Source organism: Exophiala bonariae (assembly GCF_035927105.1).
Source record: "Exophiala bonariae strain CCFEE 5792 chromosome Unknown scaffold_3, whole genome shotgun sequence".
Lineage (NCBI taxonomy): Eukaryota > Fungi > Ascomycota > Eurotiomycetes > Chaetothyriales > Herpotrichiellaceae > Exophiala > Exophiala bonariae.
This window is the reverse complement of record NW_027042478.1, coordinates 1,736,423-1,752,391: the sequence shown is the minus strand read 5'-3', so window position 1 is coordinate 1,752,391 and position 15,969 is coordinate 1,736,423. Positions and strand designations below refer to the sequence as shown.

The 15,969-nt window shown below is 49.4% G+C and overlaps 6 protein-coding genes across 6 annotated transcripts; 3 read left to right on the top strand and 3 right to left on the bottom strand.

Annotated features, from left to right (window-relative positions):
* Positions 1-725: 725 nt before the first annotated feature.
* LTR84_008152 (uncharacterized protein) lies at positions 726-1,703 on the top strand (the record flags this gene model as incomplete). Its single annotated transcript, XM_064851702.1, has 1 exon — positions 726-1,703. One exon carries the CDS (start codon positions 726-728, stop codon positions 1,701-1,703), a length of 978 nt encoding a protein of 325 aa, XP_064710705.1.
* A 119-nt stretch (positions 1,704-1,822) lies between these two features.
* Positions 1,823-3,169, bottom strand: LTR84_008151 (uncharacterized protein; the record flags this gene model as incomplete). Its single annotated transcript, XM_064851701.1, has 1 exon — positions 1,823-3,169. One exon carries the CDS (start codon positions 3,167-3,169, stop codon positions 1,823-1,825), a length of 1,347 nt encoding a protein of 448 aa, XP_064710704.1.
* A 939-nt stretch (positions 3,170-4,108) lies between these two features.
* LTR84_008150 (uncharacterized protein) lies at positions 4,109-9,709 on the bottom strand (the record flags this gene model as incomplete). The annotated part of the gene is made up of 1 exon (XM_064851700.1): positions 4,109-9,709. The coding sequence occupies one exon, from the start codon at positions 9,707-9,709 to the stop codon at positions 4,109-4,111; it is 5,601 nt and encodes a 1,866-aa protein (XP_064710703.1).
* An 853-nt stretch (positions 9,710-10,562) lies between these two features.
* Positions 10,563-12,271, top strand: LTR84_008149 (uncharacterized protein; the record flags this gene model as incomplete). The annotated part of the gene is made up of 2 exons (XM_064851699.1): positions 10,563-10,864; positions 10,936-12,271. The coding sequence occupies 2 exons, from the start codon at positions 10,563-10,565 to the stop codon at positions 12,269-12,271; spliced, it is 1,638 nt and encodes a 545-aa protein (XP_064710702.1).
* Positions 12,272-12,462: 191 nt separating this feature from the next.
* LTR84_008148 (uncharacterized protein) lies at positions 12,463-13,680 on the bottom strand (the record flags this gene model as incomplete). The annotated part of the gene is made up of 3 exons (XM_064851698.1): positions 12,463-12,552; positions 12,614-12,994; positions 13,069-13,680. 3 exons carry the CDS (start codon positions 13,678-13,680, stop codon positions 12,463-12,465), a joined length of 1,083 nt encoding a protein of 360 aa, XP_064710701.1.
* A 1,147-nt stretch (positions 13,681-14,827) lies between these two features.
* On the top strand, positions 14,828-15,739 carry LTR84_008147 (uncharacterized protein; the record flags this gene model as incomplete). The annotated part of the gene is made up of 1 exon (XM_064851697.1): positions 14,828-15,739. One exon carries the CDS (start codon positions 14,828-14,830, stop codon positions 15,737-15,739), a length of 912 nt encoding a protein of 303 aa, XP_064710700.1.
* Between the last annotated feature and the right edge of the window lie 230 nt (positions 15,740-15,969).

The window sequence follows — 15,969 nt, the reverse complement described above, 5'->3', positions numbered from 1 at the left end:
AGTTTGAGCGACGGAAGAAGTATAAGGGAGGACAACAGAAGGGAATGGGCAATTGAGATGGAAATTAGGGGCGTAGTGAAGGTGACAACGTACCGCATTGAGAGGTGAAGACATTTTGGTGGTGTGGTTATTATAGGTAAAGTTTGAAGTCAAAAAGGCGCTGGTCGAAGGGAAAAGGGGGTCCGGCAAACAGAATAGACACGATCAACGGGAGGAACTGCAATAAACAGAAAAAGTCGTTGAGATAATGAATTGTCGTTGTTGAACAGATGTAGAGTCTACAGTGAGTGTAGATTGCAGGTTGCAGATGACAGTCAATTCAACTCCGTCCACTCTGTCAAAAAACTAGGAATAGGGATTGAATTAGGGGTAACCACCTCAACCAAATAACCAATAGTCGTGCCTGCCGCATGTCGCTGGTTGTCCATTATTCCGGGGTCGTGCCTTCTTGGTTCCGGCGCTTTCCCTTTTCTGTCACATTTCTTGGCAATAGCCATATCACGTGTTATCAACTTCGCGAGCCTCAACTGCACCTTTCCAGCACTTGGACCAGCATCAACAGTGACTCCAGCAATACACAATCCCATTGCACGTCCAACTCAATGATGATTACCTCGTGCAATTGAGGCTCAAGGACCCGACGGGTACACCACGTGTTTCCCACTCTTCCTCAATGAGGTAGGTCATTCCTCCTCGTCTTGATCTCATCCATTCATTCCACCGCCATGGCCCAGCATGTCCACCGCAGATCGGGAAATGCTCGACGTCAGCAGTCAGTCGACTTTCCTCGTTATCCTCCCATGAATTCCACAACTCAGACTCAACCATCCATGCCTGCTCCCACCCCTATACAGCCTCCCCCAAACATACTTTCCTCCGACTATGAATCAGACTATCAAGGCTATCAATCAGATTACCCGACCAGGCCTCCTCCCCCTGATCGCACCAATGAAGAGCTGAATCTTTCAGTACTCAAGCGTCACAATCCACAAATAACAGCCATTCTTTCAATAGCTCCCTATGCTGTGGTTTACGAATTCACCCCTGCACCAGAACCTCAATGGACAAAGACGGGGGTGGAAGGGTCTTTATTCATCTGTGAACTTGCCCCAGGACCTTATGGTGAAGACAGATATTCCGCCATTGTTCTGAACAGACGTGGTCTGGATAACTTCGACGCAGAACTGAGGGAGGGGGAAAATGCTGGCGTTGAAATCACTGGAGAGTATGTGATTCTCAGCTTCAAAGAGGGCCTTCAGCAGAAGATCTATGGTGTTTACATCTTCCACGATGGTCCTGGAACATCAACAGAAAACGCCCAATTACACAATGGTGACCTGATGAAGAAACTTGCAGACCATGCTGGTGCTAGTAAGCATGCTGCTGAAGCAGCCGCCGCTGCAGCACTGGCCGATCACACCAATGGACATATGCAAGAAGCCGAGGCCAGTATAACAAATCAGTCTGCCAATGCACCTTCTGCTGCTGGTCAACAAATCACTCTTCAACAGCTATTTGGTCAACAGAGAGCAGCAGACTCGGCTTGGAGTGTAAGAGCACATGATTATAGTCAGGCTCCTCCTTCAGAAGGACAAACTGCTTTGGCAGATTTGTTCCGAAAGGGGACCACTTCTCAAACGGCGCCTCAGCAACCAGATGTCCTGGGAGACCTCTTTCGTCGAGCTGGATTGGGCACGACGTGATTACACGCTCGAGCGATACTATTCGTTCAGTTGGCGGCATGAATTATGAATTAGGTAATTTCTATAGCCTAGCCTGGTATCTCTAGCCATGGATGGATTTGTTTCTTGGATCGTGCATGTCAGTCTTGATCCCACAACTCCCTGAGCCATCCATTGACTCGTCGAACCACCAAATCACTTTGTGTCAGACACCAAGCATGCATCAATCCATCCGTCTCGTCTATCCGAATTCTCGGCGATTTATTCCTTCCATCATCGAGCTCATCCTTACCAGCATCGTCACCAATCTTGTCGTCCTTCTCAATAAAGCCCGTCCCTCCTCTCGTGCTGAGAATCTCCTCCCTCGTCACATCCGCCACCCAATGATCCCGTCTAGCAAACCAGAAAAACAAGCTCGGATTCGACTGATCCACCACCGCCCCATCCCCAGCAGCAATACCCCAAACCTCATTTCCCCAGCTATCTTTCCTAATCTCCCTCAACTCACACTTTGCCATCTCCAGCGCCTGGCACACACCCCTTCTACTGCGCAGAAACGCCACTGTTGCGACCAACCCATGACTGGCAGCTTGCATACCTGTGGCGCGCTTCACAAGGACCTCGAACCATGCTTCCGAAAGGAACTTCACTAAGACGTTCTGCACGAGTCCCTGCGCTAGACTGGGCAGGAATGGCAGGAATGCCAAAAGTGGGCTTGCGATGCGCCCAGACGAGGAGAGATGCAGGTCTTGTATCGTGGGTGTGAGGAGGATACATGATAGGATTGAGTACTTTGCTAATTTTGGTAGGGAGTCCGCGGCTGTTGCTTGCTGTCGATATTCATGCCGTAGCCGCACTAGCTCAAGTGCAATGTATGCGCCGACGCTGTGCCCTATCAGCGTCACTTTGAGGTTGATATCTGTATTTCTTGTGCTCGTGTTCGTAGTTTCTTGACTATTCAATGTCTCCGGCCCTGACCGACTCAATCCTTGCAAGGAATCGCACTGCATCCGTAACCTACCAAGCAGATTCTCTAGCCGTGCATAACATAGCTCGACCTGCTCAGCAAGCGAGTAGATCCTCTGCACGCTCCGTGAATCTTGTTTCGCCGTCTGGGAAGCAGACGGAGAAGCCGCGACATCAGGAAACAGCAGATCCCTCAAAGCCTCGCGATCCCGTTGCTGCTCCTCACCCTCTTCAACTCCCCGAGCTCCCTGGCCCCTCTCACTGCCGGATCCTGCCAACGGCGCCGCAGTCCAATCCTCGACCTCGAACCCGCCGAGACTGAACCCCGCGACCACCACCACGGGCCGCGCAGACACGTCAGACAGGTCTCCGCCATCACGGCCGTTGAAGCCCTGCACCACACCCGCCAGAAACGGATGGTAGTACGCGATCAACCCCGGGTTGCCGGTGATGAAGAACACGAGGTCCAACGTTCTTGCATCGGATGTGGAGGGACTGGGATCACATAGCGATGCCGGCATGTGCAGGAATATATCCGGCGAGACGTGGGATTTCAATCGCTTCATAATTACTGTCTGGCGCTGGATTTTTTTTCTCTCAAATTTCGATGGTTGATGTGGTTCAGTGTTTGGCTTGCCTAAGGGGAAATGATTGATCTCGAGAGAAATATTTATCCAACTAGCCCGCCGACACGCGTTGGGCGGTCTGTGGTGCGCGTGCTGTTGAAATGTGGGCGTCGAGGGCCACTCGATGCTAATTACCGATGGCTTCCTCCTCTTCTTGATTTCGATCTTCAAGCACAACACTCCATCTTGGTATCGATTATACTCCGTTGGTGATGGCGAGGAATATTTGGCTGTCAAAACGTGCTGGGTGATTAATCACTAGCATATTACTCAAAGTGGAGCACGATGACATCGGCATTGGACCCCCATTCCCTTCTAACTAACCACTCACCTTCGATGTTGGGCGGGCGGATGGTATGACTTACTGGAAGATCTAACCGTCCCTGCTACTTGGGATATATCACGACACAAAAGAAGCAGAACATTGGAGACCAAAAAAGGTGCTGTTGGCTATGGTAGAATCTAGCTAAACCTGGTCTCAGGACGCCTTGTGCCTTCCAAGCGAAGGCTGAGCCCGCATTCATCCGCTTCTCGACGCGGGGATCAGTTAATCATACATGTTTCAAGCTTTCGAAGATCGCATGTGCCTGCTTGCTTGCTTGCTTGTTGGGGTATCCTATAAACTCAGACATGAAAGGCGTTCAAACCCAAAAAAGAAAACAGAAAAACGCTGTGATGCCGTAGTAATGGAGTTCAGAGCCACCTACGGGACTCCCCCTGATAGATTGAGTTTCGTCGTCCATAATCGGCGTGTTTTTTTGAACGTATTGCCAGGTCGGGTCCTCGCCATTTGTATCTCCAGCATCTGAACCATCTACCCATGGAGATTTGACATTAGTACAGCGGAGGAAGACGATCCTCATTTCGAGGATAGTCGATATGTTCCACGGCCCCATCGACCGTAGAACCAAGTCCTGGAATTTCATTGGCGCGATGGATTCCAAGTGACAATGGTATTTGCTGTGTATGCATCGAGCTTCTCTGAAGTGGAAACGGAGGTAAATTCCCATAACTTACAAGACCAGAACCTTTACTGGAACCGGATTGAGGTGTGGAAACCCCATTGACGTGATTTGAACTTTGACCGACCTGAAAATGAGGCGATTGAACGAATGGGTTAGCATGTCCCATAGCATGAGGGTTTTGTGCCAGCCTCTGTGCTTGCTCCTTCGCAAAGAATGCCGCAGGATTCTCTCTGAGGAGTCGTTGGTCCTGAAATTCTTTCTCTGCGACTCTTTTATCCTCATCATCAAGTTTTTCATTGTCTTCTCGCTGGAAAGTCTCTGTCAATTCAATGTTTCGGATGTAATTAACACGCTTGATGATCTTGTCTAACACGTGTGGATCTTTCCCAATATGTTCGTCAAACTCCTTTTGCTCTGTCTCCTGCACAGGAAATAACCACTCTGCGATGTTCTTCGAAGCGTGTCGGGCGAAATTCTTGTGATCCACAACTCTTGAGAACATCTGTTTCTTGAACATGGCCTTGTTGAACATGACACCTTCAAAGGTGCCGCCTGCTCGAAAACGATACACGAGGACCGGCTTTCTTTGACCAAGACGATATGCTCTTCCTATTGCCTGCTCTTCCCATGACGGATTGTACATGAAGTCGAATATGATAACACGATTTGCACCTTGAAGATTCATGCCGAGTCCACCAGCTTTCATGGAGATGAGGAAAACATCATACCTGCTAGTATTGTTGAACTTTTTGGTCATATTCTGACGATCCCCAACTTTGGTGGTGCCATCTAAGCGAATGTATTTGCATTTCATAGCGAGCAGCATCTCCTCTAGATAGTTCAACGTTGGAATGCTGTGTGAGAAGATCAGAGTTTTGTCATCAATCTTGACTGCCTCTCGTATGATGTCATGAACCAACCACGTCCGATAAGAGAGGTTGAGATTTTTGAGATCATTCATGCCCTGGGATCTGTCGAATACTTCCAGGACTCTCTGCATGGCTTCGAGCATAGGACCCTGGGTGTCGACTATCATGTCAGCTGGTAGAGGGCTTTCACCGTCGAGATTTTCCTTTTCGCTCTGGATCTCATTCTCCATTTCTGATTCGTCCCCAACTGCTTCTGACTTTTCGAGGAGTTCGCTTTGGCGGTCGCGTAGCTTATCATAGCAACATTTTGGATGGTTGCAAAGTATTTGAAGAATGGCAATCCAACCCCACAACTTGGCTTGGGCCCCACGTCCCCCGGGCTCAACGGTGTGTTGCATGTACTGCACATATGTGTTGTAGGCTTCCTTTTGCAAATCAGTAAGTGGGATGGTAATAAAATATTCTGTCTTCGTCGGCATATCCTTCTCAATTGCTGAAATGTCTGCTCGATTGATCTTGGGATCGAGATCGCGCTTGAGAACATGTAACTTTCGCAGGGCTGTACGTCTTTCGAGTGGCGTGCTTTCTGCATAGAGACCCTCGCTGATGGGTTCTGAGTACTTGGATCTGAATTGAACCATGGTTCCTAGATAGCCAGGGGCAATCCAGTCAACCATGGTATGATATTCCTCAAGATGATTGTTCAACGGAGAGCCTGTGAGAGCGATACGACTCAGTGTCTTGAATCTTGAAGCAGCTCTATTCAATGCTGATTTGGGGTTTTTCATGTTATGTGCTTCATCCGCGACGACAAGAGCTGGTTCCTCGAGGAGAATTTTCTCCAACTTCGAGAGATTGCCTTGTTGACCAATCTTGGTTGGATCCTGGGCTGCGTTAATTATCCTGACAAATCTGGTATAGCTGATAAGTAGGACACCCCCGTTCTGGGACCAGAGTCTGAGACTTCGCGGACTTTGAGAATCATGTTTGTGGATCTCACCCAAGATGTACTGATTTGGTGACCACATGATAAGTTCATCAAACCAATTCTCAACAAGGGCAGCAGGACAGAGAATGAGTGTCTTTCTACTGCGAGACTTCAACGGAACATGGTCTCGGATTCGAGGATTGTCGCTTCGAGCGCACTGGGCGATTGTGACAAGAAGTGAAATAACCTGCATTGTCTTTCCCAAGCCCATGGTGTGAGCAAGAATGCATCCCTGTTGCTTTGGATCTTCGATAATCTCCCGCCACATGAATTGGATACCTTTAAGTTGGTGAGGCTTCACACGCGAGGCAATATGAGGGTCGAGGTAGACAATGGGTTCGGTAAAGTTGACAGGACAGAGACTACCGCCCTTGGCTTTGGGCATTTGGGCAACTCTTTTTTCCACAGCTATGCGACGTCTCTCCTGTTCTTCTATACGTTGCTGATCACTTCGTTGTTGTTTGTTCGCTTCTTGACTCTCGGCAACAGCTCGCTTGCGCTTCTTGATGGATGAAGGCGGTTGATGGAGTTCTACCACATCGGAGTTGAGATCATCACTCCTATAAAGGTCCGTATCATCCAGGGCTGAATTGTCACTGATGAAAGCTTCACGCTTTCTCTTCTTGTCACTTTGAGGTGTTCCTTGTAGAGAAGCTTTTTGTTTTGATGCACCGTTGGCAATATGCAGGAAGCGCGAAAGCAAAATAAAGAATCTCCACTGGGTGGAATCAATGCTTTCAAAGGCCTGGTTGATTTGGTCTCTCGAAGGGCCAATTTTACCGAAAAGGTTCTGTCCATTGTGATAGACCATGAAGAGTAAGACAAGTTGGGAGAGAGTTTGCTTGGCTTTTTTCTTATCCTCCTGGTAAGCAACAAAGCCCTCCACAAGTAGTTCCCGCCCTAGCTTGTTGTGCTCTGGGATACCAGAAGTAAGATCGACGAGTTTCTGGACGGCATCGCGATCAAGTTCGACGTAAACAGCCTTTGCAAGAGCTCTTCGACCATCGGAGTTGTCTTCTATGAGAGCCCAGTCAGTGCCTTTGATCCCATGAAAATCTTCAGCCCGTGGCATATCGCAACCAGAAAGATTTGGACCACTCAAGTTATCAGTCAGCATGCTGAAACGCCTGCAAGCTCTCGAGCCATCGGGCTGTGGATTCAACTCCGGCGTGCGAACATTCATATCCGAGCTTGCACTATCGCCATGCTTCTCAGCTGAGGGAGGGCTCGACTTGGTCAAATCGATGGCGGAGGATAGTGACATTCCTTTTGAACGGTACTTGGATGGGATGAATTCTGGTTTGTCGTGATGATCCGTATCAGAATCGGATATCTTTCCTGACTTTGCTCTGTCTAGATTGAGTGGTTCAACGAATTTTCTGCTCGGTGTGATTGGTGCCTTGGAGTTGAGCTTTGCTGGAGATTTGCCTTTATCCGCGAACATTTTGCGTTTTTGCCTAGGCGTTACGATGGCATCATCAATATCAGTTTCAACATCGGCATCGTGGTCGTGTATTTCGTTACTGGCTGCTGGGTTCTCCTGGGGCATCAATTGCTCGGGTTTAGCCATGGTTTTAGCTGCAGGGGTTGTCTTCTCTTCCTTGAGAATTACTGGATTCCACACATCCTCATCGCCGTCAGGTTCATGATGTATAGATCCTGCATCGGAACTATCGCTCAAAAATTCAGAATCGTCCTCATTCATGATATCGTCTGAGTCAACGTCTTCTTCACCATCCTCGAGCGGAGGCTTCTGCGTAACAATCTTGTGCTGACGTTCGGCCTTGTTCGGCCGCTCTGGTTGATGATCGGAAAGCAGAACCTGAATAGTGTACACATGTTCTTCGATGGAGTGTAGTGTAGGCTCAATACTTTGACATTGGTGTTTGACGTCGGAAGGCTTATGCCACGTATCTTTGAGAATTGCTTCCTTCAATTTTTGGAGTTGCTCGGTATGGCGATCCCTCCAAAATTGACAATTTTCTAGAGCTGCTTTTCTGCTTTTCTGCTTGGCTGACCGCATCCACAAAAGATATGCCTTCAGCTTGTGTTTTGGCAGCTTTGTCTCGCGCCACTCGCTTCGAAAGGCTTCCAGTGTCTCATTGATTGTAGACTCGACCGCCGCAGTAGTCATGACTGAAGTGGAGATCTGCTTTTCTGCCTTTTCCTGCTCAATTTCGTCCCAGGTTTCTAAGTCAAATTCTCCTTCGTCCCCGGAGTCGCCATATACAGGGAGACCTTCCTCGTGTGTTGCGACAGGATATCTGGCCAGTAGAGATTGAAATTCGTCCAGATCAGTGTAACTCTGCGGTTGAGCACCATCATCATGCTTTGATGGGGTCTTCAAAAGTTGTTGAGGTAGCTCATGACGAAGCGAATTCGGCAGGACCGCATCTTTTAACAACTGAGGGAAGTCGGTTGCTGTGCGTACGACTGGTCGATTTTCATTATGAGGGAAAAGAGTAAACAACTGCTTTGAGAGCCCCTGGGAACGTTTCGGACCGTAAGGTATCTTCAGAAGAGATCCATTCTCGGGATTTATCAAGGTCTTTTGTCGTAGGAAATACTTCATTTGCCTGGCAATGACTTGTTTTCTCCCAGGGGTCTCAATATTATCCGCGATGTAGAAATCTTCTTCGTTATCCCCGGGTAAGACGTAGAGTGGGGTGCTCCACCCAGTTGATAAGCGGACATAGAAAGTATCTTGAATAGGCTTGGACTCTTTTGAAAGATAACTTCCTTGCGAATTGCTGTCTCTTTCCTCTGTGTGTCTGATCAAGGTAGGTACAACCCGCTTTTTCGGGGGTTTCTGGACAAGGTGACCATCTCTTACGACAGGGACAATGATGGCCGGGTCGTTTGCTTGATAGTTTTGGGATAGCTCTGCGTCCACACTGGCCTGCAGAAGGTCGAGTGGTTCCAATGATCCTTGAATTACAGTTGGTACAGACTTGGAGGTAGTTGAGTCATCCTTGATTGCACCCAGCCTAGCCGTGGTGGGAGCCGAGTTCTCCAAATTGTTAGGAGCTGCTGGTGTCGGTTCATATTCTGTTGCTCGAGGTTCACGGAGTGGAGTTTCGGGGTTTGTGACTGGTGAATGTTGCAGAAAGGTGAAGTGGTTTGTGCCAAGTCCAAGGCTGGATGAAGGCGAATGTGTTGGTCGACCAACTTGAGATCGAACCCGGTCGATAACTGACAGGACTGGAGACTGGGGTGGGAAAGGAAAATCCAAGTGCGACATCTGCGGCGCGGAGTGAAGTGGGGATTGGAGCCTGGCAATGGCATTTGCTTGAAAAGCTGCATGTTGGTAACTTTCGGAGTGAAGGCGCAGATGGTCGATAGCTCGCATGATCGCTCTTCTCTGCCCCAGTGAAGTAATCCCCAAGTCGTCCCTAATGGAAGTCATGTCGAGTGCTAACAGGGTATCCCCGTTGACATCGTTGTCACGAAATCTCTGTTCCAGATCATCTCTGTGTGGGATAGCTTGCACAAGTCTTGCCAAATCAGGAATTGATTGCGTAGAAATGGCATCCTGACAAAACTCCCGAATCACCTGATCAATAGACCAAGTACCGGGATCATTGTCCTTTCCAACACCAGTTGTTGACTCCATGGTGGAAGTCATATCATGGAGATGATACGACCTGACCACCAGAAGTTGATGATTGAAGAGAAAACATGCGGAAGAAATCCGATGTCAAGAGTCGAGGAAGTGGTGGAGAGAAAAGAAGAGAAGATCGGGAAATAAATGAGTTGAAAAGGAAAACTCGACCTCGCTGACTGTCACTGTCACTGCAGAGACGAGAAGCGCATGTCCACTGCCTCACGTTCTCGAGTGAAGTCCTTTGAAAAAAACCACAAAGGAGGAATTGGTCGAGAACCATGTATGAGGAACCAGTGAGTCTTGGAAGTAGAGTTGGGCAAACTGACAAGCGCTTTGGGTCATGAGATTTTCAATGCCACTACTTAGCGTGGAGAGGGAGGCAGAGATCTCTTTATTCATTTGCAAGGAGACGGCGAAAAGACAGCTGAGTGTGAGAGGTTTGCGATTCTTCATCGTCCAGAAACCAAACGCCTTTCAATGTCGACGTCCGTAGTATGATTCTATGCCAGTGGATGATTGGGGAGAGGCTTGAAAAGGCTCGTGCCTGGCGCTAAAGACGTTGGTTTCGCGAAACTTCAAGTGCAAGTTCTCCACGCGAACCACTTAACGCGTCTGTAGTAAACGGTAAGTCTGCCGAGAAAGCCCCTCGGCTGACTAACCAATTCTCCGATTCAACTTTATCCGTGAACGTATGTCGTGATTGAGGTTTGCACTGAGCCGAAATCTTTGCAATGCCTCTTCATTAACCTCTGATTCTGAAATTCACATGCTGTCACTATACAACATACTCTTCCTTGAGACCACATACTCTGCCAGGGAACTTGCGAGTAGATAACTCTCAAGGAACCGTCTGCACGTTACCATGGCTGACAACATCTACATATCATATCCCCCACCATTGACTCCAGAACAGGAGGAATACCTGGTTCAGACAGTCAAAAACTGGACCATAGAGCACGCCCTTACCGTGCGGCCTTCGACAGCAATTGTACCTAAAGATATTAATCCCAACAATGTACTGGCCACTAATGCACCTGTCACTTTGTTCCCAAGTCCTTTCCCCAAGGCATGTTTCGAGCAGGCTAGAAGTCTTCAAAAGGTATATAATGAGCTATATGCTACTATTGCTAGCGATGAAGAGTGGCTCGAGGATATCCTTCAGGAGTATGACTTCTCCCATGGACCGGTCGATTCCAGGCCAATTTTCATAAAATCAGACACTAATATTACCACAGACTAATCAAGGTTGACGACTTCCTCGCCAATCTATGGAAAATCCACCTGTCCGTCAAGGAGGAAGGTTATGTCCAAGACCTATCACTAGGGATGTTCCGGTCAGACTATATGCTCCACACTCCTGGGGATAGCCCTCCTTCTCTCAAGCAAGTGGAATTCAACACGATATCTTCCTCGTTTGGAGGACTAGCTGTGAAGGTAGCCAAGCTACACACACATCTAGCCACTTATCCATCAGTAAAGCGGCCTCTTGCATACCCATCACATCCACTATTCGCCCACTCGGACCAAACCAATTCTCCTTCACCTTCAATAACCACCATCGGACATCCTCCTCCAAATGATGCAGTAATCACGTTAACAGCTTCCCTCGCAGCTGCCCATGAAGCTTATGGCCCTTCAAAGTCCAGGCCTCAACTGCCTACGTGCGTCATCTTCCTTGTACAAGATGATGAGCGTAATGTCTTTGATCAATACGCCCTGTCATCGGAGCTATGGAATCAACACAAGGTCCCTTCGTTCCGCCTTGCAACTAGCAAAATTCTAGCCTTGACAACAATCCCTTCTAAGGACGAGAATCCAAATCGACCCTTGATATATACTCCGCCTTCCTCACCAGCAACTCAATACGAGATCTCGGTTGTTTATTTCCGGGCTCTTTATGCTCCTGCTGAATACGATGCTCCCACCTCATGGGCAGCGAGACATCACATCGAACGAAGCGCCGCTGTCAAATGTCCCAGCATTCTCCTACACTTATCTGGATCCAAGAAAATACAACAAGTGTTGACATCACTGCCTCCCGATACCGATCATTTAAAAAACTTCCTCCCTCACTATCCCGAGTCCACACTGAACAGTCTCAGGACGACATTTGCACCACAATACTCACTATCTTCGCCCGACCCTAATATCGAGCCTGAAGGCGTCCGCCTCGCCCTTTCCCCCGACAGCGCGGCGAATCATGTCCTGAAACCTCAACGCGAAGGCGGCGGCAACAACATATACCGTGACAAAATCCCATCCTATCTTCAATCGATACCGACGTCGCAATGGAAACAATATGTTCTTATGGAATTGATCCACCCACCAACAAATGCCAAAAATACTGTTCTGCGAAGCGATGGTCAGGTTGTCGGTGGAAATGTCATCTCTGAACTCGGTATCTTCGGAGGCTGTCTTTACCGAAGTGGGAACGGAAGCAAGAAGCCGGAGATCTTACACAATAGTGAGGGCGGATACCTTCTGAGGACAAAGGGCAAAGACAGTGATGAAGGCGGTGTCGCGGCTGGTTTCAGTTCGTTGGATAGTATAATTCTATACGAAGATGCTTAAATGGAAAACGCCCGGAGCGAAGTGGGATAGACTCAAGTAACACATCCAGAAGTATAAGATCTCGCCATAAGTGAGGACTGACTGACCAATTGAGTAAAGTGAGATTAAACCAGATGATCCTTTACCAGTTTAAAAGATGTCGAATTGACCTTCAGATCACTAAACCCTCAGATTATCAACAATAATGTTGCTCAGTCCCGTCCCTCCGCAACAAGCACATCTTTCAGCACATTGACGACAATCTTACCCTTGGCACTACGACTGACCATCCTCTCATAAGCCTTAACAACACATTAGTCACTCCTCATGATACCGATACCACAATACCACTTGGAAACTCACCTTTAGAGCATCTTCAAACGCCCACTGGGAATCAATCGGCACGCGCAAGGCCCGATCCTCACACAAAACCCTCAACCTCTCCAGGCTGTCCAGATTACACGCCGAAGCGACTTGGACGTATCGTCTGCTCCCAGAACCACCCCATGCAGAGCAGACGACATTCCACAGCATATCCCTGACGGCGACAGCCATGCTTCCGTAGCTGTACTCCGTGAAGGCGATGCCGACGGTGACGAAGTGTCCGTCGGGTTTCAGGAAGGCCGCACTGTTGTTGTAGAGCTCTTGCACACCGTAGGCGTCGATGATCATCTCGAATGGCTGCTCGGCGTGGTTTTCTGTCAGGTGCGATGACACCGAGGGGACGGATTTGCGGTCCAACACCTACAATCACGCAGATACATGACGTTCGATCAGCTACCAGAGCTTCAGGACCTCCTGTGGTTTTGAATACGCACCTCGTCCGCACCCAGCTCCCTCAGCAAGTCCACCTTGTCTCCCGAAGAGATCGCAACAATATACCCTCCCTTCCCAACCCTATCACGAACCATCTCCGTAACAAAACACCCAATTCCCCCAGCGGCCCCATTAATCAACACCCTCATCCCCTTCGCCAGCCCCTTCGCCACCGCCGCATCCAACACCGCCAGCGCGGTGCACCCAGCGATCCCCAACCCTGCAGCCTCCACCATCGAGACATTCCCGGGCTTAAGCTCCACGCCGTCACTATCCACGACGAGAAACTCACACAACGACCCTTGACCCCTCAGATGCTCGGCGACGGAAACACTGCCGAACACCTGGACGCCGGGCTCGAAGCCTCGCGTCAACGGCACAGCCGCGCCGACGCTGACAATCTCACCGCTGAAGTCCATCTCCGGGATGCAGGGTTTGCGGCGCAGGATGCCCGGGCAGAGTTGCATGAAGATCGAGCCGGCCGGGTTGAGCGCGGCGTGGTGCACTTTTATCAGTGCCTGAGTTGGCGATGTGAGTGTGGGGAGGGCGAGTGAGTCGGAGAGTGTGAGGACCTGTGAAGGCAGGCCTCGGGTCGTGTGCTGCCAGCCTCGCATGATTACGGTGTAGACTGTGTTGTTAGGATTGTTGAAGGGCTATTGTTAGTGTTGGATGCGGCAATGAGTGCATTCCCATGTCCTTTAATTCAAACATATAAGGCCATCAGGCAGCAATAACGAATATCAGTTCTCAATTCAAGTGTACCTAGCATCAGCGCGGTTTCCATCACGTGGACCGTATTTCCTCTCTGACGTTCGTATCCTGTAGTACCTTCCCTGGTAGGTACCTACTTAAGCATTACATTTCTTGGACGCTCAGGCTGCTGCATTATTGAGTCCGCTGAATGGGCAGGTGTACGCCACAGGGTGTGATGGCCTTATTCATTGTGTCCATGTTTCACAATTGCTGCTGAAGTTATGACTAACCCGGCCTTTGCAGGGAGATGTTTTCCACGCTCCGCAGTTTGTGAGTCTGAATAATTAATTGAAGATGGATTTTCAGTGTTGATTAAAAATATGTACATAGGTACATATGCCTGAGTCTCAGGAGGGTTGGGACGGGGGTAAGGAACCACTAGCTCTGGGCCGATGGGGCGTGTCGGGTGCCACCATCCTGCCACCATCCTGCCGGGAATACTGCAGGATCATAACGGTGGCGCCCGAAAGGAAAAAGAACAGCGCCAGAAGGTCTTTGTGCGCAATTCACCATCCAACTAGTTACTCGTAGATTGTGACTGTGAGTCAGCGGAACCCTGATCGATAACGAATATGATGGATCGTCGTTTCAATTTCGCAGATCCTGACTACCTAGGCAGTTACATCGCTTACACTGGATGACTTGTGGACGGGTGTCAAAAGGCGTTGGGGGGGTGGCAGGTCAGTCATCTCGCTATCTAAGACAAGAGGCACCCAACGACTTAGGCAAGTTATCCCGTGCTGTACTCGAGGTTGGATACTCGATCTGCCCTAGCTAGCAAGATAGTCCCACACAATAGTTCGATGACGAAATCTCTAAACCATCTGTAGATATCACAGTCTTGTAAAAAGGTAACTCGACGAGTACTGTAGATAGAAAGAGAAAGAGTTCATCCCGCTTAGTTTTTCTTCTAGCACTTATCACATTAGCCCCGCAAAATCCAGGAAAGTAGTTTCATCTTCATCTTCACCTTCACCAGTATCCCTTCCAAGCAACGCACAAATAATCATGGCTCTGCGCAATATAACCCTCATCGGCGCGAGCGGGCGCCTAGGCGGCACAATCCTGTCGGCACTCCTCGCAGAACCCAGTTTTACCGTAACAATAGTTGCCCGCTCATCATCCAAAGCGACGTTCCCATCCGGCGCCGCCACGCAAAAGGTGTCGGACGATTTCACGGAAGAAGAACTGATCCCCGTTCTCCAAGGCCAAGATGCAGTGATTACGACCGTCAGCGGCACGAACAGCGCGCTGCAGACGCGGATTGCCGACGCGGCGCTCAAGGCCGGCGTGCAGCGCTTCATCCCCGCGGACTTCGGCAGCTTCGACTCGTCTTCCGAGCTCTCGCTGCGCATGATGCCGCAGTATAAAGCCAAAGGCGACGTGCGGGAGTACCTCGAGGGATTGGCGGAGCGGGACGCGTCTGGCAAGTTTTCCTGGACGGCGCTCGTGTCGGGCCATTTCTTTGATTATCTCGACGGTGGCCTGTTGCAGGTCTTTCCGGACAGGAGCTACGCGCGCATCTTCGACGGTGGGGACATCAAATGGTCCGCGACGACCTTGGAGACGGTTGCGAAGGCGACGGTTCAGGTGTTGTTGAAGGCGCAGGAGACGAGAAACAAGAGGCTTTTCGTTCAGAGTTTTCTCATCACCCAGAATCAGTTGCTGGAGGTGTTGGAGAAGGTCACGGAGAGGAAATGGGACGTCGAACATGTCGAGTCGGAGAAGTTTATGGTTGAAACGAAAGCCTTGATCGAGAGGGAACCCGGGAATGCTGTCGCCAGGGAGGATTTGGTTGGTGTCGTGGGTATTGTTGAGGGCAACTGGGAAGAGAAGGATTCGTTTGCCAATGCATTGTTGGGGCTGCAGGAGGAGGACTTGGAAGAGGTGGTCAGGAAGACTTTGGGTTCTAGTAAATGAGCAGACACCTTTAAGCACTGGAAAACATGAATTGGTAAGGTCATCCTAGAGCGATATACTTTAGGCAGGACCTTGGTTTTGGTCCATGTGGGCAAAGGGGGTGAATGACGAGACTCGAAGATTGGAAAAATTAAAATCTCAGGCGAAAGAGTGATCGAAATTATGCTCCGGACAAAATCTTCGTTGGTTCTCCTTCCAACATCTGGAGATACTACATATGCTGGACATGC